The 26,997-nt window shown below is 52.5% G+C and overlaps 1 protein-coding gene across 1 annotated transcript in view; it reads right to left on the bottom strand.

Moving 5' to 3' along the window:
• The window catches only part of RPTOR (regulatory associated protein of MTOR complex 1), a 331,489-nt gene extending 306,763 nt beyond the window's left edge, over nucleotides 1-24,726 (bottom strand). Inside the window, exon 1 of the mRNA XM_042965566.1 lies at nucleotides 24,363-24,726. Within this exon, the coding sequence (XP_042821500.1) occupies nucleotides 24,363-24,524 (162 nt within the window). The 5' untranslated portion in view covers nucleotides 24,525-24,726. The remainder of the gene's footprint in view (nucleotides 1-24,362) is intronic.
• Nucleotides 24,727-26,997: the final 2,271 nt, after the last annotated feature.

Here is a 26,997-nt window from a genome sequence, read left to right as displayed (position 1 = left end):
TTGGCAGGTCCTCCCAAGAGTTCCCGGAACAGACAGTTCCCACGTTGAGGGATCATTTTCTGTGGCTCAGGAGTTTCCATGAAGCCTGAACTGTCCCCAGAGCCGTGGGGGAAGGGTAGCGTAGTGGGGCTGACTCCTCAAAGCACCGGCCCCCTGGGTACAGGCAGAAAGCTGGTGCTCAGGGCTGGCCGTGTGATCTGGGACAGCACCTGAAAGAGGACAGCCGTCCAGTGGCGCTGAGACGGGAACGGTACTGAGCCAGGAGGGAGCCAAGGCCCGGCTCCTCTGTGTCCTCCCCACCCCGCCTCCAGCGCACGCCCAGCGGCCGTACACGCGTGGTGTGGGGGGCGGGGAGAGGCAGCTGCGTGCCTGGGCCACGCCACGAAGGCTGCTTATAAAACAGTACGCGAAAATAATTTATGGGCCTGTATACCAGCAAGAAGAAATTTTTAATATAGCTGAACACTTCAATTTTTAAAAGATGCTATTTAGGACAGCATCACAACAATATCAAGCACCTAAAAGAAATCCAACAAAAGACAGGCAACGCCCTACAGGGAGAAGTATGTAACTTTATTCGGGGAAATTAAAGACCTACCTAAATAACGAAGGCACGCGCTGTTCAGGGACCGGAGCACTCAGTTTTGCAAGGACATCAAATCTCCCCAAACTGCAATACAGGCTCAATGCAATCTCCATCCACATCCAACAAATTTTCTTTCTCCAAACTTGCAAACGAATTCGACTTACATGAAGAGCAAAAGAACAAGAAACCAAGCGTGAGGACCCCCCTCACACGGCGTTCCATAAAGCCCAGTAATTAATTAGGGGTTGACTAAGGAGAACCAACAGAAAGCCCCAGACAGACCTACACTGACACGGACGCCTGACGCATGCAGAGCCTGCAGCCAAGGGGAACGATGAGCTTCTCAGCAAAACTCCCAAGGACAACTAGAAATCCAGGTGGAAAAATAAAGGAACCTGGGCCCCTGCCTCATATCACACACCACGTGTACAAAGGCCTATATGGGGGGCGCCCGGGCGGCTCAGTCCATTGGGCATCCGTCCGACTCTTGATTTCGGTTCAGGTCATGGTCCCAGGGTCGTGGGATCAAGCCCTGCGTTGGGTTTAAGATTCTCTCTCTCCCTCTGCCCTTCTCTCCCTGCTTGCAAACCTCTCTCTCTCTCTCTGAAAGAAAGAGAGAGAGAGAGAGAGAGAGAGAGAGAGAGAGAAAGAAAGAAAGAGGAAGGAAGGAAGGAAGGAAGGAAGGAAGGAAGGAAGGAAGGAAGGAAGGCAGGCCACCCAAAAAAGAACAATGTCTGAGTCTTGGAAGGAAGAAGGAATCGTGATGAGGGCAGGACACTCAAAGACCCCCGAGGGGCTGCAGTGGTCTATTTCCTGACCTGGGTAGGGGGAGCACAGATGTTGGCTTTTATAAATGATGATTAAACTGTAAATAGATATTTCAAACACTTTATTACCTTATAAGTTTTTTTTTAAAGAAAGAAAATCAAATCAAACCAGATGAGAAAAAAAAAAAAACCTTAAATAAAACCGCTAAATGGAAAGAGCAATTAGACAATTCCTTCCAGGGCTGTAATGATCGTTAACACCGAAAGAGGATTTCTACAAGTAACTGAACGCTTAAGGTAGCAAGTCACATCCAGCACTCTAAGGCTGCATGATGAAGTGCCCAATTTAGATCCGTAACACCAAAACAGGAAAGGATTTTATTCTTAAATCCTCTTACATGTTAAACAATTATTTCCATTTCACCCGCTGACCCAGCTGGCTTTCTAAAGCCAAATGAAACGCACATGTTTCTATCAGGGAAAGGAGGAACTCTAAACGTGGCCCGAAAATTACCCGTCTGGGGACCTGCAAGCTGAACTCTTACAAACTTTGGTCCGTACTATTAATTTGATACACCGATGCAATCTTAAAATTTTAATGCCACATTTAAGCTGGAAAGTGAAATGCTACTTGGGGGGGGGGGAAATCAGGTTCAGTGAAAGAACAAGGCTAACACATAACAGTTTATTAATGGCAAAGGGTCAACTACCAACTAATCTATTTAATAAAAAGTGATCTAGTTGCGCAACATTCAAACTTCCCGTCTCCCGTGGCACATGCGTGGCTCGTTCGTGTCACACTGAGGAAGATTTCCACCTCCAGGAAATAGGGACTAACTAGTACCAGACCAGTCCTCCCACCATACACAACTAGAAAACTGAACAAAATACATAAAACACTTTTTCAGACATCAAACAACATGCAGCACAAGAATGTGGTCCTGAGAGAAAGCAAATGAGGTGAGCCCCGAGATCACCGAGCTTTCTGTGTGGGTATTCAGGGCTCCAGGCAGAGCAGGGTAGGATCACTGAGCTGAGGAGGCAGAGAGGACAGTTCGTGGAGGCTGAGGCAGCTGGGCCAGATGGGCCAGAGTACCAAAGGGGGGACAGCTGCACAGAGGGGGAGCTCCAGAAAGCTACACGGGGTCCCTCGCGTTCTCGGCCAAGCACCTGCCCGAGCGGGCAGCCAGCAAGACGGCAGGAGGCCGAGCAAAGAACAGCTACCGGGTGAGGCCGGGCGTCCACGCTCCAACGAGTCAGAATGAAGAGCCCTCACTGAACACCCCGAACATTCAGCAGAAAGCCCAGAAGGGCCACACCTTCGGCCCAGGACTAACCGAGACCCAGAGCAAAGCCTCCTCTAGACTGAGAACCATCCCACTTTTCCTGTGCAGAGCCAGTAGCAAATATTTCAGTCTTGCGGGCCACACGGTCTCTGTCCCGACCACTCAACTCTGCGGCTGCAGCATGAAAACAACACAGTCAATGATGCGGCTGTGTTCCCAAGGGCTCTATTTACAAAATCAAGCCATCGGCCAGAGAAGGCCTACGGGCCACAGCTTGCCAGCCCCTGATCTAGACCCACTTTCACAAAGCTAGAAAAGAAGGCTTGAAAAAAATGAAGCTGATCCCAGGTCCATTAACTTCCTGACCAAACAAAACCCAACACTGTGTAAATGAGGACAACAATACCAGGGGTGCCGGGGTGGCTCAGCCAGTTGGGCGTCCGACTTTGGCTCAGGTCACGACCTCACAGTTTGAGTTCAAGCCCCGCGTCGGGCTCTGGGCTGACAGCTCGGAGCCTGGAGCCTGGAGCCTGGAGCCTGCTTCGGATTCTGTGTCTCCCGCTCTCTCTGCCCCTCCCCTGCCCGCTCGCGCTCACTCTCTTTCTCTCTCTCTCTCACAAAAATAAACATTAAAAAAGTTAAAAAAAATAATAAATGAAGACAACAATACCAGACACTCCCCAATGCAACATTCACCATATCCAGCATTCAACCAAAATTACTAGATGTGAGGAAAAGCAGGACACTGGAAACCACAAACAGAAGAAAAGCAGTTAACAGAAACAGACCCAGAAACGACAGTGATGATGGAAGTAACAGATAAGAGTGTTAAAGGGGTATTACAAATCTGTGCAAGGATTTAAAGGAAAACGTGAATATAAAGGAGAGAAATATCAACCATAAAAAGAACCAAATAGAATTTCTCGAGACTGAAAATACAGTATCTGACGCCGGCTGGGCGTGACAACATATGACCCGCTGCGGAAGAGGAAGTGAGAGAAGCTGAAGACGGCAGTAGACACGATCCGCCCGGAACAAAGCGGGGAGGGAGCCTCCGTGGAGCTCCACCAAGCGTGGAAAACAGCTGTAACGGGAGCTCTAGCAGATTGAAGGCAGAAGGGGGAGGAACAGGAAGAAAAATCGAAACGGTGTGGCAGTACATTTTCCAAAACTTGGGGGAAAAACTATGATCCGGAGATCCAAGAATCTCCGTCGACCACGAGCAGGCTCCTCACAAAGAAAACTGCACCGAGGTACGTCGTAATGAAACGGCTGAATCCCGATGAGAAAGAAGAATCTTGTAAGTAGCCGGGGCGAACAGAAGACACGTGACCCGTAGAGGGGACAAAGCCAAGGCCGACAGCACACTTCCCACGAGGACGAGAGAAGCCTGAAGTGCCCAAGGGAAAAAGTCAAAGCAGGACTGCACACGCAGGGGAAACAGCCCGCAGAAATGACACTGAGACGGACACTCCCGGACAGACAGAAGCCGAGGAAACCGAGGAACCCGCTGCCGGCAGACCAGGGCGACGCGAAGACAGATACCAGATCCAAACTCGGAGCCACACAAAGTAACGAACACTGGAAAGTGAAATATGTGGGTGGACAGGAAAGAGGGTTTTTCCTATTTTTTAAATGTCTTTAAAAGGTTGGTGGCTATTTTAAGAAATAACAGCAATGTAGTGTGGGGTTTATAACACATAGAATTAGGGGCGCCTGGGTGGCTCAGTCGGTTAAGCGACCGACTTCGGCTCAGGTCACGATCTCGCGGTCCGTGAGTTCGAGCCCCGCGTCGGGCTCTGTGCCGACGGCTCAGAGCCTGGAGCCTGTTTCAGATTCTTTCTGACCGTCCCCCGTTCATGCTGTCTCTCCCTGTCTCAAAAATAAATAAACATTAAAAACAAAATTAAAAAAAAAACACATAGAATTAAACGTACACCATCAACAGCACAAGGATGGAGGGACAGGGTAGACCGCCGGGAGGGTCTCACACCACAGGTGACGTGGGCCAGTCAGTACCTGAAGGTACAACAGGAGAAGTCAAGGATAGAATACTGCCTGAAAACAACCACCAAACCTCTGCCAACAGGGGTTTATCCTTAGACGTATCCTAAGGTAATCTTTTTTTTTTTTTATTATTAATATTAAAAAAAAATCATGCAGAAGGTTTTAAAAATTAAGTACAGGAAAATAAAACGTTTTATAAAGAGAACTCTACCGATGCCTACTTCCCATCCGTCCCATAAGCGCGGACCATCCCAGAAATGTTTAACACAGATAAGCACGTATGACAAGCACAGATTAGCGCAGATAAGTTACGTGTACATATAGCTTTTTAAGAGCACAGATAAGGCTGTGGCCATACAGTTTGTTCTATGCCTTCTTGTGGGATTTCACTTCAGTTTTGTTTTTTTTTTTCAATTTAATAATATATCTTGGAAACCTTCCCGCAAAAGCACATGTGATGGCCTCACTGTCTTTACTAAGCGTGCAAGTCCAGTGCCCAATGTACCATAATGTAACCAATCCTCTGATGTCGGGCACGAGGCCATTTGCAACCATTCAGAAGCACTCAGCGAATGAATGAGCAACTGCTGCCATGGATATTCTTACAGAACACTGGAATAATCTCAAAATGCCGGTTTTCCACATTTGCTTGGATTTATTCTTCCTGGATTTAAAACAGGCTCACAACTCTATAAAGACGATGATTCCTTAAAATCAGGCCGTTTGTAAAAATATTAACATACTCTACTTTCAGAACACGTCTCTACATTCAAGCCATCAAACGAAGAATAAAAATAATCTACGGGATGAACCTTAATCTACTGAGCATGAAATTCTTCTCAAGAAAAAAAGATACTGTCAGGCACAATCCGGCAACTACTTCTCAAATGTATTTACTGAAGTGAATATATGTTTAGTTAAGTGAAAACCAGCAGTAATCTAATAAGGCAAGAAAACATCGTAAGTTGAGATCCTGTGGCTACAGTTACGTATGGTAACATAAGACGCCAATAACCAGCAAACGCATCGTCAGCAAGCATGTCCTGGGAGAGCTTACAATAAGCGAGGGCAGAAAGGGCCTCCTGGCCAAGCCCCCGCCAAGGAGGACAGATGGGGGTCGGGGTGGGGAGCGGGAGCAGGAGCAGAGGGAATCAGGCAATCTCCAAGCCCACTGCAGGCATGCTCGTTGGCACCTGGGGTCCCGGACGGCACCTGGCGTCGACACAGCACACGGAGCCCGGCGCCGCCCAGGGGTCACTGCCGGACGCACTGGGCCTGCGGGACCCAGGCGGATCCGAGACCAGGGAGAGTCTTCGGGTACCCAAAACTGAAACTCAGCAGAATATGAAGCGAACCAGAACTCACGGAAGGAACTCAAGCTCTGGGATTCAATAGCGGGTCCAGCCATTGTCAGGGCAGGGAGTCGCTGAACAGAAGAAGCAGGGGCCCGGTGACCAGCACCGGCAAACAAAGAAGCCAATCTAGGTCACGGAAATGTGGCTTCGGGCACAGTTCCAAAGTCCAGTGGTCAGCGCCAGGCCTTGGAGTTAAGCGTCAGCCCCCGCACCCCTTCTCCCGGCGGGGCCCCAGGAGAGCCGAAGGACCTCCCGCTTGGCCCAGGACAGCCCTAGGCTAGCGAGCCCACTCCGGGAAAGGAACACAGAGTAAGAGTCAGGGATGCTACCAGCAGCAGGAAGAAGGAGCCCGCAGCGAGCTCACGTTCGGAGACTTCCCCGGATAGCGGCTCACAGACCAGGTCCTGCTGGAATAGAGCATTTCATCTCCAGAGCACTGTCACTAGAAAGAAGGGGACCGTGATGATCTCTCCTTCCCAGCCTGATCTGGTAGATGCCCAGAACTGTTTTGATGAGAATACTCGTTCTGAATGAAATGAATTTGATGTCTAAAAAACCTGTGAGAGCTATTATTGAACGCCTAATGCTTGCCACGATGGCTTGCGAGGATCCGTTCATTCTCGGTAATGTTCACAATGATTTACGGGAAGCATGTCGTAAGTCTAGTTTTTGATAAATCTGCAACATTTACCAGAACCTCACATAAACACACTTGGGTGGAGCGTGGATCCCAGGAGAGCCCACACCCTCGGAGGGAAAGGGGCCGGCATCGCTGTGAAGGGTTACAGGAAAAAGGAAGGCAGGCAGCTCAGCCTGCCCAGTGCGGCCCTCGGGGGCAGTCACCTCAACACCACCTGCCCCTCACCAACCGATGAAAACTGCAGGCACAGGGTGCTGTCTCGACAGGGGGCAATTTCCACTCTTTTTCCTCCAAATAGTTGATATTTAAGCCACCGCACAAAAATGGGACGGAGCTCATTAGGAGCTATGCCACGGGCGTGTGCGGAGGAGACGCGTAGGTGCCCGCTTCCCTAAGAAGAGCTGTCGCTCGCTGCGCCCACAACCTGGGCAGGCGACCTGGGCACGCGACCGCACGGCAGCGGTCCCCAGGCCGCACAGACGTCGCCCTGGGCAATCGTCCCACCAGGTGCGAACAGTAGGGCTGAGGCCAAGGGCACAGCAGGAAAGGAACCAGCTCGGGCCGAGGTCAGTCTGACACCAGATAAAAAACACGGCTGCCTCTTCCATTTTTAGAAAAGGTCCGTCGGGATTTTCGGAGTCTCCGTAAGAAGAGACTTTGAACCAACAAGGAATCTCACCCTAGGCCACACCAAGAATGGACTAAGGAGGAGGTGGAAGCCGGGACCCCTGGGTCGTGTCAGATCAGGGCTCGGACCCCTGGCCCTGCTGCTGAGCCAACAAGCCTGCCGAACCGCCCAGATCTCCGGAAGCTGTGGTCCGGTCAACGTATGGCCGAGGGCACTATGCTCAATGAGAGCGAATGAGCACAGCGGCCGGGAGCAGGTGTCAGGAGGGTGGCTTCCCAGCAGGAGGGAGCCTGACAGGGCCTCGGCAGGGCTGGTCCTGGCCGCCTTCTGTTTCTCGAGCCAGGTGCTGGTCACATGTCTGCTCACTTGGTGACAATGCACGGAGCACTGAGGATGTGAACTTTTGCTTTGGGCTTTAGTGAAGTTTGCTAAAAATAAACCTGAAAACCTGAGTGTCACTTCTATGAGCCTAAGCAACTATATTTTGTACGGGTACCTAGCACAGGACTCAGAAGAAAGCAAAAGGCCCTGAGCTCAGAAAGGGCCAGAACGGTGCTGGGCCCGACGGCAAGAGGACGCAGGCATGGTCCTCCACCGCAGCCGTGACCCAGCCCTCGCTGCGCCTCCTGCCTCCCGTCCCCACACCCTGTCCTGTCCTCGCAAACCGTGTTTGCCCACAACTGAGGGCACACCGTGACCTCCTGTAGCCCAGACCTAACTCTGTTCCCACAGGCGTTTCCTAGTTCAAACTGTTACAGGAGAACAAGACGGGCCCAGCTCAACCTCTCTACAGTCAGCCTGCCCAGCCCTGGCCCGCCCAGCTGCAGCCGGGAAGGGGCCGGGCCGTGGGGTCCACCAAGGGCTGTCGCTTCAGGAGGGGCCAGGGTTAACAAGGGGACGAGGTTTCACTGCGAGGGGCTATGCGCCGGCAGATGCCAAGCAAGCACTTGCGAAACGTTATGGGTCAACCGCTTCCCAAACAAGCCTCTCTCCCTCGGCCTCTGTTAAGTCGCAGGATTCCCTTCTCCACTGACTGACCTCGCTCTTCGCCCTTCAAGAACTTCCATCCACCATCACCCCTATGGAGTCAGTTTCCAAAACTCTTTCTCCAAACTTGACTCATACCTTCAAGTTTAAGGGCACCTCAAACTCAACCTGTCTAAAACCCAAGTTCGTTAGCTTTCCTCCAGAAGCACGCCTTTCTCTCAGTTCACTTTATGTTACTAATCTCTTGGTTCCAGATTTAAACACAACAAAAAACTTAACAAGCAAAACAGATCAGGGGCACCTGGGTGGCTCAGCTGGTTAAGCATCCAAATCTTGATTTCGGCCCAGGTCATGATCTCACGGTTCTCACGGTTCTCACGGTTCTCACGGTTCGTGAGTTCGAGCCCCGCATCGGGCTCTGTGCTAGTGGTGCACAGCCTGTTTGGGATTCTCTCTCCCTCTCTCTCAAAATAAATAAATATAAACCTAAAATAAATAAATAACATATTAAAAAAAACAGATTATACTTGAAGACATCATCATATATACATGTTTAGCTTAACACAGAGATAGCTACAGCAGGAAATATTTTTAGCCACATATAAATAAGGTAGGGGGGCGGGGGGGAGCGAGACAAGTAGAGACAACCAACAAACACGATCCCGTGATCGTGATCAAGGGCACATCCACAGTGACAAGTCATGTTGAGAGCAGCGATCCTGGATATGATAGGACGTGATAAGAAGGGCACTTTCCCTCCAAGTTCTTCCTCCCCAAACCCTATAACCCCTATCTTATCAAGTGAAAACCATCAGATGCACCCCGACGGAGGACCGGTCTACCACACCCCTGCCCAGGGCTCCTCTGAAACCAGGCTGAGAGCCCACGCGTCACAACTACATGTGGCCCGGTGTCCTGGGTGGGGCCCTGGGGCTGACGAAGGAGGACAGCTAAACACGGGAAATCGGAATGAAGTGTGGGCTTTAGTTGTGACAAAGGTAGCATCCGTACTACAGGATATTAGGAAGAGGGGAGAGTGGGTACGAAGTATACGGGAATTCTGTCTTCTCGATTTTTCTGTAAATCTCGAACAGTCCTAAAAAGAGTCCCTTCAGAAAAAAGAAAAGGGTGAGAAAGCACCACAGTTTTCCTTTCTCCAAATTACTCACCCAGCCTGTGATCGTCTCCTCCTCAGACCGTTACTGCTCCCTTCTTCACAACCCACCCCGACTCAAAAACCTTCGAGATTGTTGCTTTCCAAATAAATGTCCTTTCTCGTTTTGAGAGAGAGGCGGGGGGCGGGGGGGAAGAGTGCACTTGGGGGGGGGGGGCGGGGGGGCGGGGAGAGGGGCAGAGACAGAATCTTAAGCAGGCTCCAAGCTCGGTGCAAAGCCCGACACAGGGCTCGATCCCACGACCCCGGGATCATGACCTGAGCTGGAATCAGGAGTTGGAAGCTCAGCCGACTGAGCCCCCCCAGGCGCCCCCTGAACGTCCTCTCCTTACCCTACATTCAGGCCTTTAAAGACCTGGCTCCGGTGCCTCTGGCACTCCAGGCGCTCCGCCCGGCATCCCCACTCCACCCTGCCCCACTCCACCCCGCCTTCCCCTTCCCCACTCCACCCTGCCCCTCGGCTCCCAGGCTAAGATCCCCCTACGCACCCCACCCCGCCACTCTGGCTTCCACCTGACTCGAGGGAAGCAGCCAGGTGTGTGTCGCCCCCAGCTCCATTCTTCTGTGTCTCCCGGCCTGTGAGCTGGTCCCCACCCCTCCCTAACTGGGAGAGAGGGCCAAGCCTTCTACCAGACACGCAAAGCGTGGCTAATGCGGTGGCCCTGCCACAGCCACCTACACTACCCCCCACTGTGCTCTCAAAGGACCTTCCTTTCACGAACATGGGACGCCACCCACACTCCTCCCTGGAGGGGCCTTCCCTCCACCTTCCGGCCAGCCAACCCCTCCCGGTCCCCACACCGGGCCCCACCCCCTCCGGGACATTTCCTCAAGCAGACTCCTTTCCAAACCCGCCTCCAGCCGCCGGTCACACCCCTGCCTTCCACCGAGCGATAACACAGTCTGGGGCCACTAGTTAGACATCTCAGCATCATCGGTCTGACCCGCTAGGCTGGTCTGCCCACGCACCGATTTCACGGTGCTCCCAGAGTTCGGGACCGGGCCACACTCCCTCTTCATTCCCACCAAGGGACCGGCAGGGCAGAGGTGCTTCCTCGGTGGTCAGCGAACAGTGAGCGAGCAGTGGACGAGTGGCGGGGCCCCGGGCTCCAGAGCGGCCAGCGCGGCGCGGTCTCTGCCAGCTCCGGCCGCCGATGCCCACGTCCCCTGAGGGGCAGGAGAAGGCGACAGGCTGAGGCCAGATCCGGGCTCCACTGCTCACTGGCTACGTGACCTCCGGCGAATTACCTGACCTCTCTTGCCTCAGTCTCCTCAGCTGTAAATGGGTAAAACAGTACCTGCTCACAAGGCTGTTCAGTAATCAAAGGGGCCTCAACATGGACACCCGGCCTACAGGGAGTACGACCCAGAACAGAGCAGTGAACATCCTCCTCAACTTACGATGGGGGTACATGCCCACAGATTTGTCGTAAGTTGAAAACAGCGTAAGTCGAAAACGGACGCCACGCACCTGACCTACCGCCACAGCTCAGCCCAGCCTCGACGCGCTCAGGACGCTCACGTTAGCCTACGGCTGGGCCAAAGCATCCTGCACAAAGCCTATCTTGCGATACGTGTGATTTGCTGAATGCCGCGCGGAAGGTGACAAACAGTGGCTCTATGGGGACAGGATGGCTGTCACCGAACCGGCTGCCGACCCCGGTGATCGCCGGCTCACCGGCGGCCGGGCTCCCTGCCCAGCATCACGACCGAGGACCGGACCACGTGTCACCAGCCCGGGAGGAGATCCGGGTTCAAAATCCCGAGGAGGGTTTCCACTGAACGCGTGTGGTTTTCACACCCTCGCAAAGTCGAAAACTTGTAAGTCGAGCCGTCCCAGGGCCGGTTGTTTTCCCAGAAGCAGAAAAGACATTAAAGCTGGGGGCTGGGACAGTGTTAATGCTGATGTAGTTCTTGGGTGTTGTGGGGGTTTCCCGAGTATCCATTTTATTATTATGCTTCAGATCCTACAAGGACAAGGGTATCAAATACAGGTAATTCCAGAAGTGCCTGGGTGATGCTGTCGGTGCACATCCGACTTCGGCTCAGATCATGAGCTCCTGGTTCGTGGGTTCAAGCCCCATGTCGGGCTCTGTGCCGACAGCTTGGAGCCTGGAACCCGCTTCGGATTCTGTGTCTCCGTCTCTCTCTTTGCCCCTCCCCTGCTTGTGCTTTCTCTCTCTCTCTCTCTCTCTCTCAAATAAATAAATGAACTTTTTTTGAAGTAAGTAATTCAAAATAACCCTTTAATGACACACAGTAAAATCTTGGCTGCAGGGAGGGAGTAAGAGGGAAGACAGAGAAGTAGGAAATGCACCAAAATATTAACAGTGCTGTAGTGGGATTTTATATAATTTTTATTCTCGCCCCATTTTTCCCTATTTTCTAAATGTTTTACAACGACATGTGTTATTTGTGTAACCTGGAGGAAAACAAGTTTCCAAGGAACTCAGTTTCGTCAATAAAAATGGTAAAATATTTTTCAAGTACGAAGACCGCTCCCAGCATAGAGTTTTATTTAAAAGGCGAAACTCTTCCGGGCAAACCGTCCTGCCTGCTGACCAGGTAACGACGCTTTCTCAGGAGAAGCGCTGCGTGGGTGAAGTGAGGGACCGAGCGGTGGCTCTCCGGAGAGGGTCCTGAGCCGCACGGCAGGCGAGACCCGGGCTCTGCCACTGCCAGGCCAGGCCAGCCGCGGCCCGGCCCGGCCCAGGGCGCTGCCGGTGCACGGTGAAGGGGAAGGACGAGGGAGGACACACAACGGCGTATGCGGGACAGGAAAGAAACACAAGGCACCTGGTGTCTCCACAGTGCTGCCGCCTCTACGGAAACTCAACCTGGACCCGAGCCAGGGCTCAGAGGCAGCGCAGGAAAAGGAAATGCCTCATCTACACGTGACGGTGCTTGCGTGCTCGTGTACCTTTAAACTGATGGTCCGATCAACCCTTAAGGATAAGAGCAGCAGCTATCCAAGAGAACACCAGCGCCGGCCCATCAGCAGCGCCCACAGGCCCGAGGACGAGGGTGCAGCAGGGACCAGCGAAGACAGACGCCGAGGGGACGGGGGCCTGGGGACCATTTTAAGCAACACTTGCAACACGTCCCACTGAAACGCTCTTTAAAGAAAACTTTCTCCAGTCTCCAGAGTCAGACACATGCTCTTTCCCCTCCCAGGTGCCCACGGTAGCTCACCCCTCTCTCTGCTGCATCCAGCAGGGCCCCCGAGTCCTTCCGCGGTGACCGAGGCCCACTGTCCTCCGTCCCAGGGGGCGCTCGGCCACCCGCACCTCCCCCGCACTGGCCCAGCTCCCCCCTCCTCAGGGCGCCCGGCCCACGCAGGTCCTCTCACACACACCCACACCCACACACCACACACGTTCCCCCCATTCTCTCTCTTCCTGTCTCTGCGGCCAGTGCGATCTTGCCAAACTCCTGATTGTGCCACTACCCTGCCTTCAGACATTTCTTCATCATCCTTAAGACAAAACCCAAATTCCCAGGGCCCTGCGAAGCTTGCCGGGACTCGCCCTGCCCACCTGTCCATCCTCATGGACTCTCCCTACTTCTCCAGCACGGTCCCCGCCCCGTTTACCTGACCACCGTCTACCGAGCACCTACTACCGAATGTCACCCGGTGAGAAGCTGGGGACGCAGCAGTGGACAGAACAGAGCCCTTCCGAGCGGGGCTGACAAACAAACGTGCAACCTGGCGTCCGGGTGGCAGAGGGAAACTCGGCAGGTGGGGTACGGGTGGCCGGCAGCTGTCTTAGGAAGGGGGGAAACCCGCTCGGGGACACCCGGCCTCCCTCTCCCTCTCCCTCTGGGGAGAAAGGCGGCTCCCCAGAGGCCGTGCTCTCCCTCCCAGTGTTTGCACACCTCGGTGCTTCGGCCAGCCACCCTCCCCGCAGCCCCCCTCCTGCCCCACCCCACCTCTCCCTTCCCCCCGGCTAACTTCTGCTCCCTTCCAGTCCTGACGCAGTCTTCCAGGAGTCCCTCCCGCACTCCGTACGCAGCTGCCACCACCCCAGTGCCCTGCCTCCTGGGCTGAGTCAACCCATCTTCCCCCAAAAGACTGGTAAACGCCTAAAAAGCGGGAGTTGTTCACCAATGAATCACCAATACTTAGCACAGTGCCTGGCACAGAAAGGCGCTAGACAAGCATCAGCTCAATTACTGTTCTATAAATCAGGTGGTTGTGACTTCACTGCCCTTTTCCCCACCCCCACCCCAGCACCTGACCTACCCACCCTCGCACCCTCTCACTTGCCCCACCGCACCCAGCACGGAGCTCAGCCGAGCGCCTCAGGCGTGTGGACACTGCAGGCAGGAAGAATGCCCGAAATCACTGCCTTGTTACTCGAGTGCAGATACATAATTGCCACCTTGTGCTTTTCCTCTGTAGAAGAATGTCATTTTCCTCACATCAGATGCCACATCCAGGGCCACACCAGTGTCCTATGCTGCTTAGACCCGATCCCAGGCTCTGTGCCATGAACCTAAGTGGTACTGAATGTGCATGATAACCACTATTTCCACACAAACCATTGAGAAACCCTGAAACTCACTTTTTAAAATTTATTAGAGACAGAAAAAGAGGAAAAAAAAAAAAAGAGAGAGAGAGGGAGCATGAGCAGGGAAGAGGGGCAGAGGGGAAGGGGAGGGGAGAGAGGAGAGAGAGAATGAATCTCAAGCAGGTTCCACGCTCAGTGCAGAAGCCAACGCAGGGGTGATCCCATGACTCTGGGACCATGACCTGAGCCGAAATCAAGAGTCAGACGTTCAACAAACTGAGCCACCCAGGCTCCCCACTGAAACTCACTTTTAATTTTTTTTAATGTTTGTTTATTTTTGAGAGAGAGACAGAGTGTGAGTGGGGGAGGGCAGAGAGAGAGGGAGACGTGGGATCAGGCTCCAGGCCCCAAGCTGTCGGCACAGAGCCCGATGTGGGTGCTTGAACTCACAGACCGCGAGATCGTGGCCTGAGCCAAAGTCGGACACTTAACCAACTAAGCCCCCCGGGCGCCCCTGAAACCCGCTTCTGACAGCATATTCTCCCAGTTAGGATTTGGGCATCTCACTGCATGCAGAGTGTGCCTCAAACAACAATGTAAGTCAGTATTAACCTCTTAGTAGGTCTGCGTCCCCAAGTGCTGTGGGTTAGTAATTCAGACACCCCCCCCCCCTTCTCTGCATCCTAGTCCAGGGCAAGTGACTCTGCGAGGGCAGTGGAGCCAAATCCTCGCCACCAAGAAGCAAGTGACGGGGGGGGGTGCAAAGGGGACAGGGGAGAGCGTGCCCGGAGGTAGTGACCAGCACTGGAGACCCCTCTGTGCACAGAAACCGATAAGCACAGACTGAAACCCCACGTGTCCCCCCACCTCCACTGCTGAGGGGCCCACCGACGACACAACAGCAGCAGCAAGGAGCAAACCTAGTGCCCAGGTCTTGCTTCCAAAGCCCGTCCTCCACAAGGAGCCGGCATCACGGAGGAATGGCTGACTCCAGGGCGAAGGCTGGGAAATTCGAGAAGAGCGGCAGCATCTGACTGCGCGCAAAGTACAGAAGCGTTCAGAACCTCGCACGTCAAAGTGGCCACGACCTGCAGAGGCCCTATGAGCAGGAACACAAAGCAGGACGGGAGCGGATCCCACGACCGAAGACAACGCTACTGGAAGGAAGCAGGACCACGTGCTTTCCGACCGGATGCTCTGAAAACGGCGCGTCGCTTCAACCGGGCTCCCGCCCGAGACGCCGGGGCCGAATCCGCGCGAGGGCGCCGTCCGTACACGGCAACTGCCCGGCACCAGCGCAAAGTATCAAGGCCAACAAATCAGCAGACAGTAGACGCTGGGGGGGGGGACAGGGGGAGGACGGGGGGGGGGGGGGGACGGGGGAGGACGGAGGGGGGGGACGGGGGAGGACGGGGAGGACGGGGGGGGACGGGGGAGGACGGGGGGGTGGTGGGGGGACGGGGGAGGACGGGGGGGGGGGACGGGGGAGGACGGGGGGGGGGGGTGGTGGGGGGACGGGGGAGGACGAGGGGGGACGGGGGAGGACGGGGTGGGGGGGCGGGCGGGCACGAGCTTCTCAGGAAGACGATGCAGTTGTGGACGCGCACGGACGGAGGGGCCGCGCAGCAACGTGGACGCGCCTGAGCCGCCGATCTGCACGCTTAAGAGCCGCTCCAGTGGTAAACACGTTAGCTGATTTCAGCACAATTAAAAAATGTCAAGGTGAAGAAATTCCAAGGCCGAGAAGCTCCTTTTATTTAAGGAGGTCACACGGACGGCACCGTTAAGGGCAATGAGGGATCCCGAGCGGGGGCGGGGAGGGCAAAAATCGCCAACAAGGCGGTGCTGCCGGGACAAGCGGCAACATTTCCATGCGAGCTATGGATTAGTAACAGTCACGTATCAAACATACACAAACACAGAGAGAATGATAAAGCAGGCGAGGGAAGATGTAAACAGGTAATGAACCCGGGTAAAGGTACCAGGGAGTTCGCTGAACTAGTCTTACAATTTTTCTGTAAGTTTGAAATTGTATCTAAACTAAGAAACAGAAAATAGTACCAGTCAGGGACTCCTGGGAGGCTCAGTCAGTTGAGCATCTGACTTTTGATTTCATCTCAGGTCATGATCTCAGGGTTGTGAGATCGAACCCGCATCGGGCTCTGTACTGACAGTACAAGCCTGCTTGGGATTCTCTCTCTCTCTCTCTCTCTCTCTCTCTCTCTCTCTCTCAAAATAAATAAATAAACTTGGGGGAAAAAAATACTACTGGTCAAGAACAAAAGCCACCTCTGAAAGCAAACTGACTTGGGGGTCAAATTATCACTTGTTCTCAGTGGTCACCTCTCCTCCAGCCACCAGGGTGCACCCCCCTCCCCCCAGAGCTGCACCTGTCTGACAAGTTCAGGCTCAAGAACATGATCAAAGCATTAATTATCACGCCGAACATTTCCTGGGATAACATTTTCTATACACTTAACTAAACTTACAAGAAGAAAAGAACAGGTGTCACACTTCAGCTCTAGCGAAACAAGTTAATGGTAGATGCCCCAAGTACTCTTTTAATGTCTTCTCAATAAAGGCAGGAAAGAGTCAGAAACCTGGAGAACACCGTCTATATATAATCCACATGCTATCCTGTTAAAACTCGAGCTTTAGAATTCTACAAGGTGATAATGAGGAGAAATGTTCTTATCCATTTCAGGACTACTTCCCCAGCACGTTGTTCAAAATGGAACACGGCACATTTTTTAAAGCAGGTTAAAAAAAAAAAAATCTATGTAGATGGTCCTTTGTGGCTCCTGAGCCTCCCATGACAAATGCCAAGGGCCAGTTCACACGCTCGAAGCGCAGAGCCAGGGTGCCCGCGCTGGCCGCCCGCTCTTTCAGCCCCAAGGTCTGACCCACCTGTAGACCCCGGCCCCTGGACGGTCACCCTGCAGCTCGGGCTGCCTGGCTTTGGACATGGTGTCTCACTCGGATCCCCGCAACTCTAGCCCCATCCCTCCAAACCCTCCACTCCGCCCCCGGTCAACAAGATCTCTCCAAACACAAATCTCTGCGTGATTTTGCCCCACTTAAATCCACACGCAGCTCCCCACCACCAACCACGTCAACAGTCATCAGTTGCTGAGAGTTTCATGCTGGGTCCACGTAACTGATTTGTACATGTCATAAATGCAGTTCAATGCAAATGATTTACCTATTTAACGTAAAGGCAAAGTTTTCCCCATAATCGTGCCATTCTCACCTGGAAAACACACATGATGGGGTATCGCAGTTTGGCGTTGATGCGTCTGTCTGTCCTACTGGACGCTAGGGTCCCGGAGAGCACGGCACACTGTGAGCAAGAAACCTTTCTCGGTAAACTACGGTCAAGGTCTCTGGCCGCCTGCCCCTGCCACACTTGGGTCGATGTTCCTCCACTCACAGGACAGGACACGGCTGGGTGGGCAGCAGAGCGAACCCCTCCAGGGCGCACGCCAGAAGTCTGGGTCAACGGGAGGCCCTGACAGTGGCTGCGTGCGTCCATACAGGGCAACTGCCTTCACAACCCCACAGAGCTCTTCGCAAACACAAGCTCCAGAATGGAAAGGGCGTTAACAGGTCCCTTTTAGGTCTGCTCTTAAATTTCTGGTCCTCTCTGCTTGATATTTTTGGCCAACCACCTGATATCCTCAAGCCCTGCTTCCTAATTTAAGTCTGACACCCACTTTCTTTTTAACTACACTAACGAGCCTCAAACTTTTGAGGATAGAACACCTTTACACTCGAAGATTACTGAAGACTCCCAAAGAGCTCCTTTTTAAAAAAAGAAAACTTTTTTTTACATGTTTATTTATTGAGAGAGAAAGAGAGAAGAGAGAACGCTGGAGCAGGGGAGGGGCGGAGAGAGGGAGACAGAATCCCAAGCAGGTTCTGCACTGTCAGTGCAGAGCGGATGTGGGGCTTGAGCCCACGAACATGAGACCGTGACCTGAGCCAAACAGCCCCTCAAACAGCTTTTTCCAGTATTTTCCATCTTAGAGGTCAAAATAAAAAAAAGAAGAAGAAGAAGAATGTATTTCCAGGCGCACCTGGGTGGCTCAGTCAGTTGAGCGTCTGACTCTTGATTTTGGTTCAGGTCATGATCCCAGGGTCATGGGATTGAGCCCCACTTAAGGCTACACACTGAGCGTGGAGCCCGCTTAAGTTTGTCTCTCTCCCTCTGCCCCTCTCCCCTGCTCACACGTGCGCACGTGCTCTCTCTCTCTCCCTAAAATAAATTAATTAATGTAAATAGTCCTCTATCCTTTTTAAAAAAAATGTTTAAAGGCATGTATTTATTTTTTTTTTAATTTTTTTTTTAACATTTATTTATTTTTGAGACAGAGAGAGACAGAGCATGAGCAGGGGAGGGTCAGAGAGAGAGGGAGACACAGAATCTGAAACGGGCTCCAGGCTCTGAGCTGTCAGCACAGAGCCTGATGCGGGGCTTGAACTCACGGACCGTGAGATCTTGACCTGAGCCGAAGTCGGCCACTTAACCGACTGAGCCACCCAGGCGCCCCTAAAGGCATGTATTTATTAACGGATTTAAAATTATAAAGTCGTGGGGCGCCTGGGTGGCGCAGTCGGTTAAGTGTCCGACTTCAGCCAGGTCACGATCTTGCGGTCCGTGAGTTCGAGCCCCGCATCAGGCTCTGGGCTGACGGCTCAGAGCCTGGAGCCTGTTTCCGATTCTGTGTCTCCCTCTCTCTCTGCCCCTCCCCCGTTCGTGCTCTGTCTCTCTCTGTCCCACAAGTAAATAAAAAACGTTGGAAAAATTTAAAAAAATAATAATAATAATAAAATAAAATAAAATAAAATAAAATTATAAAGTCGTTATATATTTCAATAAATATTTCTACGGAAAAGACATTTTCAAAAAACCATTGCAAATCTCTCTAAGGTCTGCCTTATCAGAAGGCCACTGGACTCCATACTGTCTTCCAACCTGCTGTGACGTGTCGCTTTGGTTGAAGCGGATGGAGAAACTCTGGCCCCACAAAGATTCGCAGGTGAAAAGGGCAAGAACATCAGCATGTCCAAGTAACTGAGAACGTGCTCCTCTGACATCACATCGAAACTCGGCAAATTGTAGTTTCTTAAAGGTTAGAAGCGACCTATGTGCACAGAGCACTAAACGGGCTACCCGATCTATCGGAAGCACCACCCCTTACGATACTAAAGCGCAGCGGCCTCCCTTTGAGTGGGTCTCTTGCCCACGGAGCATTCGGTAAGAGTGCGGATTGGCCCTCTGGAAACACAGGCTCACTGAATTACGCAGACGTTCCAGATGAGGGCACGTTGCACTCCACGTTTCGAATCCCCAAAATCCTGTCCACTCTACGATCATCTCGTCGAAAGAGTGGGAAGCTGGGCGGCTCTCAGGGGCAGACACAGGTTTCCCAAAACTCTTCATTTTCACCGGAAAGCTCAGATTTTATCCCGGCCACGCATCCTGTCAGTCTTCTTCCCTGAAGTGACAGCTCATCGTTTGTTCTGGAGGAAACGTCTGCCGGAGACGCCAGCCCGAGCACCCAGGGTCGCCGTTAGCCTCCTTTCGGGTCCAGCGCGGGCGCCCCGCGAGCAGCAGGTGGCCCAGCCGGGGCCCCCGCAGGGCTCTTCCCAGGGCCACCCGCCACGCGGAAGGGGACGGCGGGCGCCAAGGGGGCGAGATCTGACACAGCCCATCCTTGTTACGGTGTCACCAGGGGCATTGTCAAGTGGGGTGGAACTGTTCGCCGCGATCGCACAGCGCAGGGAAACAGCAGCCCAGCACCGGCTGGGCGTGACTCACGCCCTCGCCACTACCCTCGCCGCTTCTGCACCATCCGCTCAGATCCCAAGGCGGAGACCAGGAAAGGCCACTGCCACCTTGCACTGCTATCATTAAGTCATCTCTGCACCCGCTGTGTGGCCCAAACTCACGACCCTGAGATCCAGAGTGCACGCTGCACTTGTATTATGATCCAAATAGGGGAGGGGGAACCCGGAGCCCACCGCCCACCGCCCACCACCCACCGCGGAAACAGCTGAGCCGCTCCCTTGGCACACTTCTCTGCTTTTACGTCCCTGCCACCGCCCCGGCCGTCTTCCCTACACATTCGGTTTTAGACGCGGGGGCCTCACAATGTGAATTGTCAGTCACTGTGATACCATTCTCTTTGTTTCAACTAGGCTTTGTTTCTCAAGTTCAACTTCCCTCATCGCGAGCCCCGTAACTCAGGCCCCTTGGCAAGCCGTTTATTTAACTCCAGCCTCAGTTTCCTCAACCACCACACGGAGATAATAATCCCCAGCAATGTAAAGAATACACCCTGTGCAGAAGCCCTTCCCCCCTCCAGTCACTTTGTCCTCAGTACACGTTTACCATGTACCAAGCACGATCCCGTGCGCTAGCATCGACGAGGTCTCGGCCTTACGACAAAATTTCCGTTCTGGGGGTGGGGATGTAGTGGAAAATACCAGAGAAAGAGAGAGCGATCATGAGTGGCTGGGGAGCTGCTTTCGAGGAGGTGATGGGGCAAGGCCTCTCAGCGGCTGACTGTGGAGGTCATGGGGAGCCAGTTACCAAGAGCAGAGGGGGGTGTGTCCCCAGGCCTTTCCATCGAGGAAGCAGAAAAGGCAGGGCCAGACCACAAAGTGAACCGGGGTGAGGAATCTGCACTGAGCTCCAGGCACTCGGGAAGCCAGGAGTGGTCCCTCCGGGTCAGAACGCCTGTGGGGGGGACCAGTCAGGACGCAAGCACAGCCTTCCAGGTGAAACACGGTAGCTGGCTGGGCCAGGCTCGCGACGGGCAGAGACAAAATGAGGCGATCCCATATAAGATGCACTTTGGAGGCCAAGTCGACAGGCTCTACTCATGAGCCGGACAGGGCCACGAGGAGGAGGAGAGGAAAGAATGAAGGGTAAATTCTGGATTTACAGCTTGAACACCCGAGTGGGGATTGAGGCAAAGCAGGCATTCAGGAGCTCCGGGCCAGGCCAGAGGTAAAAACTGCCGACGTGAGGGTCGCCGACGTGTGAACGGCATTAAAACCATGAGCCCAGACAAGACCCGCTGGCCAGGGGCATACACAACAAAGAGGAGGGGCCCAAGATCAAGTCCTCGAGCGCCCCACACTAGGCTGTCAAACAGCAAAGGGGTCTGAGAAGGAGGATGAGAGACCTCAGGGGAAGAGCTGGAGCTCTTTCTGTTTGGGAAGACACAGAAGCAAGAGGTGAGTCTCATGAGGGAGGAGTGGCCCGCTGTGGAAGGCTGCATAGAGGTCAGACAAGACAAGGACAGAGAAGTGAAGGCCTGTGGAGGGTGGTCTCGACGCCTGATGGGAGTACGTGATAGAGGCCACAAGGTGAGCAAGGTAGGGTTACCCTTCCTTTGTCCACGCGCCAGCCCGCTGCCTCCACTCGGCTCCCTCCACGGCTTACTCAAAGCACAACTTACAAAGCCAGCTGACAATCGGTCGAGAGACTGGTTTGCAAATGGCTTCATCGTTCTCTCCCTACTCCTCCGGCACACTTGTAGGCACCATGTGTGCGGCAGTGGTTTTCCATCAGGTTTCTGATTCCGTCCCACAGGTGCAAGGCAAAGATCTAACTGAGACCAACTGTCCCCACACGCTCCCTTTCCAGGGGACAAATGAACTCTGATCGCCATAAAGCATCACGGTAAAACACAAACGGGAACATACGTACACATCGGCGTCAGCCATAGGCCCGCGAATTTTGAACCGCGAATCATTTACGTAAGTCTAATTATTTAAAAATGATAAGCCAAAATTGCTATTGATGCATATACGTATCAATTCAGTAAAAGCAACAGAATTAACCAAACAACAGACTAATTTGATAATAACAGTATTAAACAGTAACTTAATAACTAAAATGCAATAATAGTGGCATTTGAAAGGCAGCGCGGATCCCCCCCCCCCAAAAAATGTGGGAATCCCAACTGAGAGTGGGCAAGGGCTGTGGCTCTCTCTGTCGGGATGCCAAACGTTGAGTGGCACAAAACTTTTTACAGATGTCAGTCAACTTAGCAAAGATGTCAACTTTAGGGATCCTTAACAGCTTCACTAAATAGGACAGCAATAGGGAACCAGAAATGCACACACAAAATAAAAGTATATGGAATTGCGTCTCGGTCACAGGGAGCGGCAAAGGCCAAGTCTGCGTTCAGGGCACTTCCCGGCCCACCAGGGCAAGTGGGACGCGTAGGGCCTGCTCCGGGACAAGCAGGCCCACTCGTGTCGCCTCACCACAGGCTGATCCATCACACTGCTGGAGACAGCCTGGCCTGGACGCCTGTGTGCTCAAGATTCCCAGAATCAGAGCAGCTGCCTGGCGTGGCAGTCACGGAGCACAAGTCACACCCAGGGAACACGCTGGCCAGAACCAGCCCCACAAACCAGGTTTGTTCGGCCCGCAGTGTCGGTTGGACTCCTTCATGTCTTGTAACATCTGAAAGAGTGCCAACATTTTTAAGTTGGAAGCCTTCACGTTAAAAAAAAAAAAAAAAAAAGTCTTCTGGATTCTCAAAGAAAACAGACAGAGAGAAAGAAAGGAAGAGAGATCTGGCTGAGGCCCAGCTGCCCCTTCAGCTGCTGTGGCCTGTGCTCTCCAGAGCCCACCTTCCAGAAAAATCAGACACGAGTCACATGTCGGCTGCCGTTGATCTCCGGCCCTGGGCCATTCTTCTTATACCTGGCCTGTTTCCTTCACTCATGCTTCCTTCCAGTGCTTAGCATCATTTGGATTTGCAACTGTCCTGGCAGGGGTGCTGAGAGGTCTCGTTGGGGCTGAGTCAGAGGAAGAGACTACAAGGGCAGTTAGACGCCAAGCTCCCACACGCTGAACTGAAAATGTTATCTGCTGATTTTCGTCTTCATTAAACACCTTGCAAAAAGGTCAGACACAGCAAACGTTTCTCCCCTGGCTCTTTTCTAAAGAGTAATCTCAGTAATTACTCAGACTCAGAACTTTTCTTTCTCTTAATAACCTATGACAAGCTTGTCAGAAAATGTTATCATTCACAAATTAATGTTTTAAGTAAAAGGTCAAAAATATATCCATTCATCAGCTTGAACAGTTTGAGCACGGGTTTAGGGTAGCAGAGGGAACCACATTTCACAAGGAAAAAATAAAAAATAAAAGTCTTCCAGATAGAATGGGGAAAAAAAAATTATTAGACAGTTACTTTAAAACAAGTTCCTTTTCATGTATGCATAACAACCACAAAAAAAATTTGAACTATATAATTAGTACCAAAGAAGTCCCTACGACAGACTTTTGTACAATCTCTTCTAAAGACCATCTCTTTTACTCCTTAAACTGCTTTTGGATGAAATGAATTGTCCTAACCCAAATCAATAACCAAAGGACTGGTTACTAGGGACTGACCGAGCACAATCACCACAATGGTGATCTTACATAGTTCAACATCATATATGAAAATATATGTAAGCCCAGAGCAATCACACCGTACTATAACAACAACTACCTCTCTTTTACCACTACGATGCTTAAATTTAAAAAAGGCAATCTTGGAGGAAAAAACAAATCACAAAAAGACAAATTTTAACTGTGCGTAGATGGGAAGGTCCCACCCGCTTGCTCTGGAGACCAGGAGGTAGACAGCGGTTAGTTAAGGGCAGGTTCACCAAGATTGGCTGTTTTCTTTCCTACTGGCCATTTATAAGTCACTGTTCACACTCCAACACCATGGAGACCCCCTCAAACCTGGACTCAAGTTCCAACCCATCACCCTCTAACTCCACCGTGGGAGAAATTCTGTCCCCAAGCTACAGCAACGTGACACCACATAAATGGAGGGAAAGTCTGGATCCAAGACCAACTGCTTAGAAGGCGATATGATGAAGTTCATTGTAACTTTAAAACAACCCTGCGAGAATTTGTTACTAGCTAAACATTTGCCAGTAATCTTGTTTCCCAGCATAGCATTTAACCTGGCTTGGACAATTAGAAAAAAAAAAAAAAAAGCGAACTAACCACAGAAGTAGGCTCCCCACGTGGGTACATGTACTCTCTCTCCCAAGGCATCTTTCCGTCCTGTTAATAACAGCACTGAGTATACCAAAGAGTGTGTAAGCACTCGCAGTGCTGCACTTTCCAACACGGTTACCTTTTACTGTCCGAATTCGAACTTCGTTTGAGTTACATTAACACTGGCCGGTGAATAACTACTAACCAGAACAGACTTTTTCCATTTCCGACCAAACGCTGGAGTCTGAAATGGCTTGTGCTCTTTAAGTTGACTTGCAACGTGTGGCTGGGGAAAAATGACCGCTGCTTCCCCCGAGGACACTCGAGTGGCTCTGAACTTTCTGTGGAAGAATCTACCGGGGCCCAAGGGGGCGCGGTGGGAGAATCCACTTACCCGATCCTTCATCCTCCAGCTCTGAGCTAAGGATTTGGAGCCTTCGATTTTCTCACAGTGCCTCTTTTTCATAAAAGCCAAGGGCAGGTTCCAGTCTGTGAGGTCGGCCTCATCTTCCTCCCCGAGTCCCAGAAGAGGGGACTGCAGCATCTCGGACTCCATCGCGGGGGGAGGGGGTGGGGGAGTCCTTGGCAGCAAGCGCTCGAGAACCTCCAGCCTTAAAAACTAGCGTGTACCAGAGCGGTACATATAAGAAATAAGAAACAGGGAAGGGGGGAGAGTGGAAAAAGAAACGAGCGGGAAGTGTGCGGAGACCCCTACTCGGGCAAAAAGTCGGACACCCTTCTCTCTAACTCTGCGCGGGAAGGCGGAGGGGGTGGGAAGAGCCGGGCGGCGTGGGGGGGGGGGGGGGGGAGACCGGGCGGACCAAGGAGCTCGGCGCGCACACACACGCACGCCCCCGGGTCCCACGCCACGGGCTGCTTCGGGGGCTGCACGTCCCAGGAGGGGCTGCGAGCGGAGCTGTCAGAGGCGTGGGAGACTTCAGGCCTCACGATGACCCTGCTCTCGGCCTCCAACGCCTCGGCCGATCCGAGGACAGGAAGGCCGCCCGCTCTCGGTGCCGGTTCGCCGACCGGGCGGAGGTCTCCGGCCGAGGGGGGAAGAGGTTCAGAGCTCGCGGGGTTTCCCGCAGCCACTCTCAGCCCTGCGGGTCCCGCACTCGCCGGAGCTGCTGCAACCAGAGCCAGGACCGGCCCATCGTGCTCGCCCGCAGCCGGCTCCTCGGCCCCGGATCCGCGCGGCCTGGACGGCCCTGGCCTTCGGCCCCGTGCCTCTCTCCTGCCTGAGAACGAGTCCTGAGGAGAGGGCGACGCGGAGGCGCGAAGAACACAGGGAGTGTGGGCTTATTGGGTTTGGAGAGTTCTGCCCTCTGGTTTGAAGCTACAGTGAAACTCCTCTCATCAGCACATCAAGGAGGACGCCATGTTGCCAAGCCCCAGCATGCATCGCGACCTACGGTGTGACCAACAGGCCAAACTTCCTCAGAACGTTCTGGCCGCGCTTCCCAGAATGCGAGGAGAGAAATTCGCCCCCCTCCCCGCTTCGTTACTATGGTTACCACAATTCAGCTTTCCAGAGTTTATAGCGTTCATTCAATAGATGCGCGATATCGAAGTCAATCCTATAAACGAAACTATGTCAATTTAGTTAATTTTGAAAAAAGCTTTTTATTGTTACAAACGGATCTACATGCTCCTGAAATTTAAGGAATTCACCCCCTTGTTGTTTCTTCCAGATTTTGAAAAGGCAGCAAAAGCAAGAACTATTGATAATATTACAAAAGAAGATGGTTGGGGGGGTGGGGGTTGCACGTAGTATCCTCCACAGTATCAATCAGATTTTCTCCCCCCCACCCCCACCCCCCAGGGAATACCCAGGGGAAAAACTAACTTCAACGATTACAATTTTTTTTGTTATTGAATCCATCCTATTTTCTGATGGAGCTTCTTTTGATACAGCTTCACGTGCAAACAACTAAAAGCTACAGGTTTCTTTGCGTGGAGGCACGCCCCCTGCTTTATTCCTCTACTCAGAAAACATTGTTTATTTACAGTGTGTGCGGAACTGTGACCTCCTCTACTAGGAGGGAATAGAGAGCCGAATGCAGCATGTGGTGCCTGCCTTCAATAAAAACAGTGTTAGTGAGCCACACATGTTCCCAGTATATACAGCTTGGCAGGGAGCAAACAGACTGGTCTTCCCGTCTGCATGGGGCTTTGGTGCCTGAATCCGGATGTTGGCTGAATCACTCTCCACCTCTGTAACCTTGGTCAATTGCTTAACTATTTCAGCCTCAGTTTCCTCTGTATAAAACTGGGATAGGGCCTCCTGGGTGGCTCGGTGGGCTAAGCGTCTGACTTCAGCTCAGGTCATGATCTTGCGGTCGGTCTGTGAGTTCAAGCCCCACATAGGGCTCTGCGCTGACAGCTCAGAGCCTGGAGCCCGCTTGGGATTCTGTGTCTCCCTCTCTCTCTGCCCCTCCCCTGCCCACGCCCTGTCTCTCTCTCTCTCTCTCTCTCTCTCTCTCTCTCTCTCTCTCTCTCTCTTTCTTAAAATTAAATAAACATTTTAAAAATTTCAAAGAAAAAACTGGGATAATGCCCACCTTGAAGGATACAATTAACCCGTGAAGGTGCCTAGTAAGAACACTGAATAGAATACTAACAATTAACTTCCCATAGCTAGAGTGAAACCTAGCAACACTGCCTGCTTTATTCATCTAAAACCTCCGACTGGACGCGACAAGATACCTTGTTTCTTTGTGGTTGCCCAGGGCTTGGACACAAAGCGGGGATCCGTGTCAAAATCCTGACATTTGTGTTCCTTTCAACATTGGAATGAACAGTGCAATTCCAGATCTTTCACACCTAGCACGTAGTGCATGTTCCAAGCATTCATTGCATTATTGCATCCCACTGAGCCTGATTCAACCTTTAAAACTCAGGGTAAATTCACCACAAAACAGATGAAGGCTAAAACCTTCCTTTTCCGGGCTCCCTGGGTTGGCAAACTATCCCCACAAGCACCAGCAGAGGCTTTGGGACTGCAGCAGCGCTAAACCTCTTTATTGCTA

The sequence above is a fragment of the Panthera tigris genome, chromosome E1 (genome assembly GCF_018350195.1).
Source record: "Panthera tigris isolate Pti1 chromosome E1, P.tigris_Pti1_mat1.1, whole genome shotgun sequence".
In the NCBI taxonomy this organism is placed as follows: Eukaryota; Metazoa; Chordata; class Mammalia; order Carnivora; family Felidae; genus Panthera; species Panthera tigris.
The sequence above is the reverse complement of the archived record's forward strand: the minus strand, read 5'-3'. Positions and strand labels throughout refer to the sequence as shown.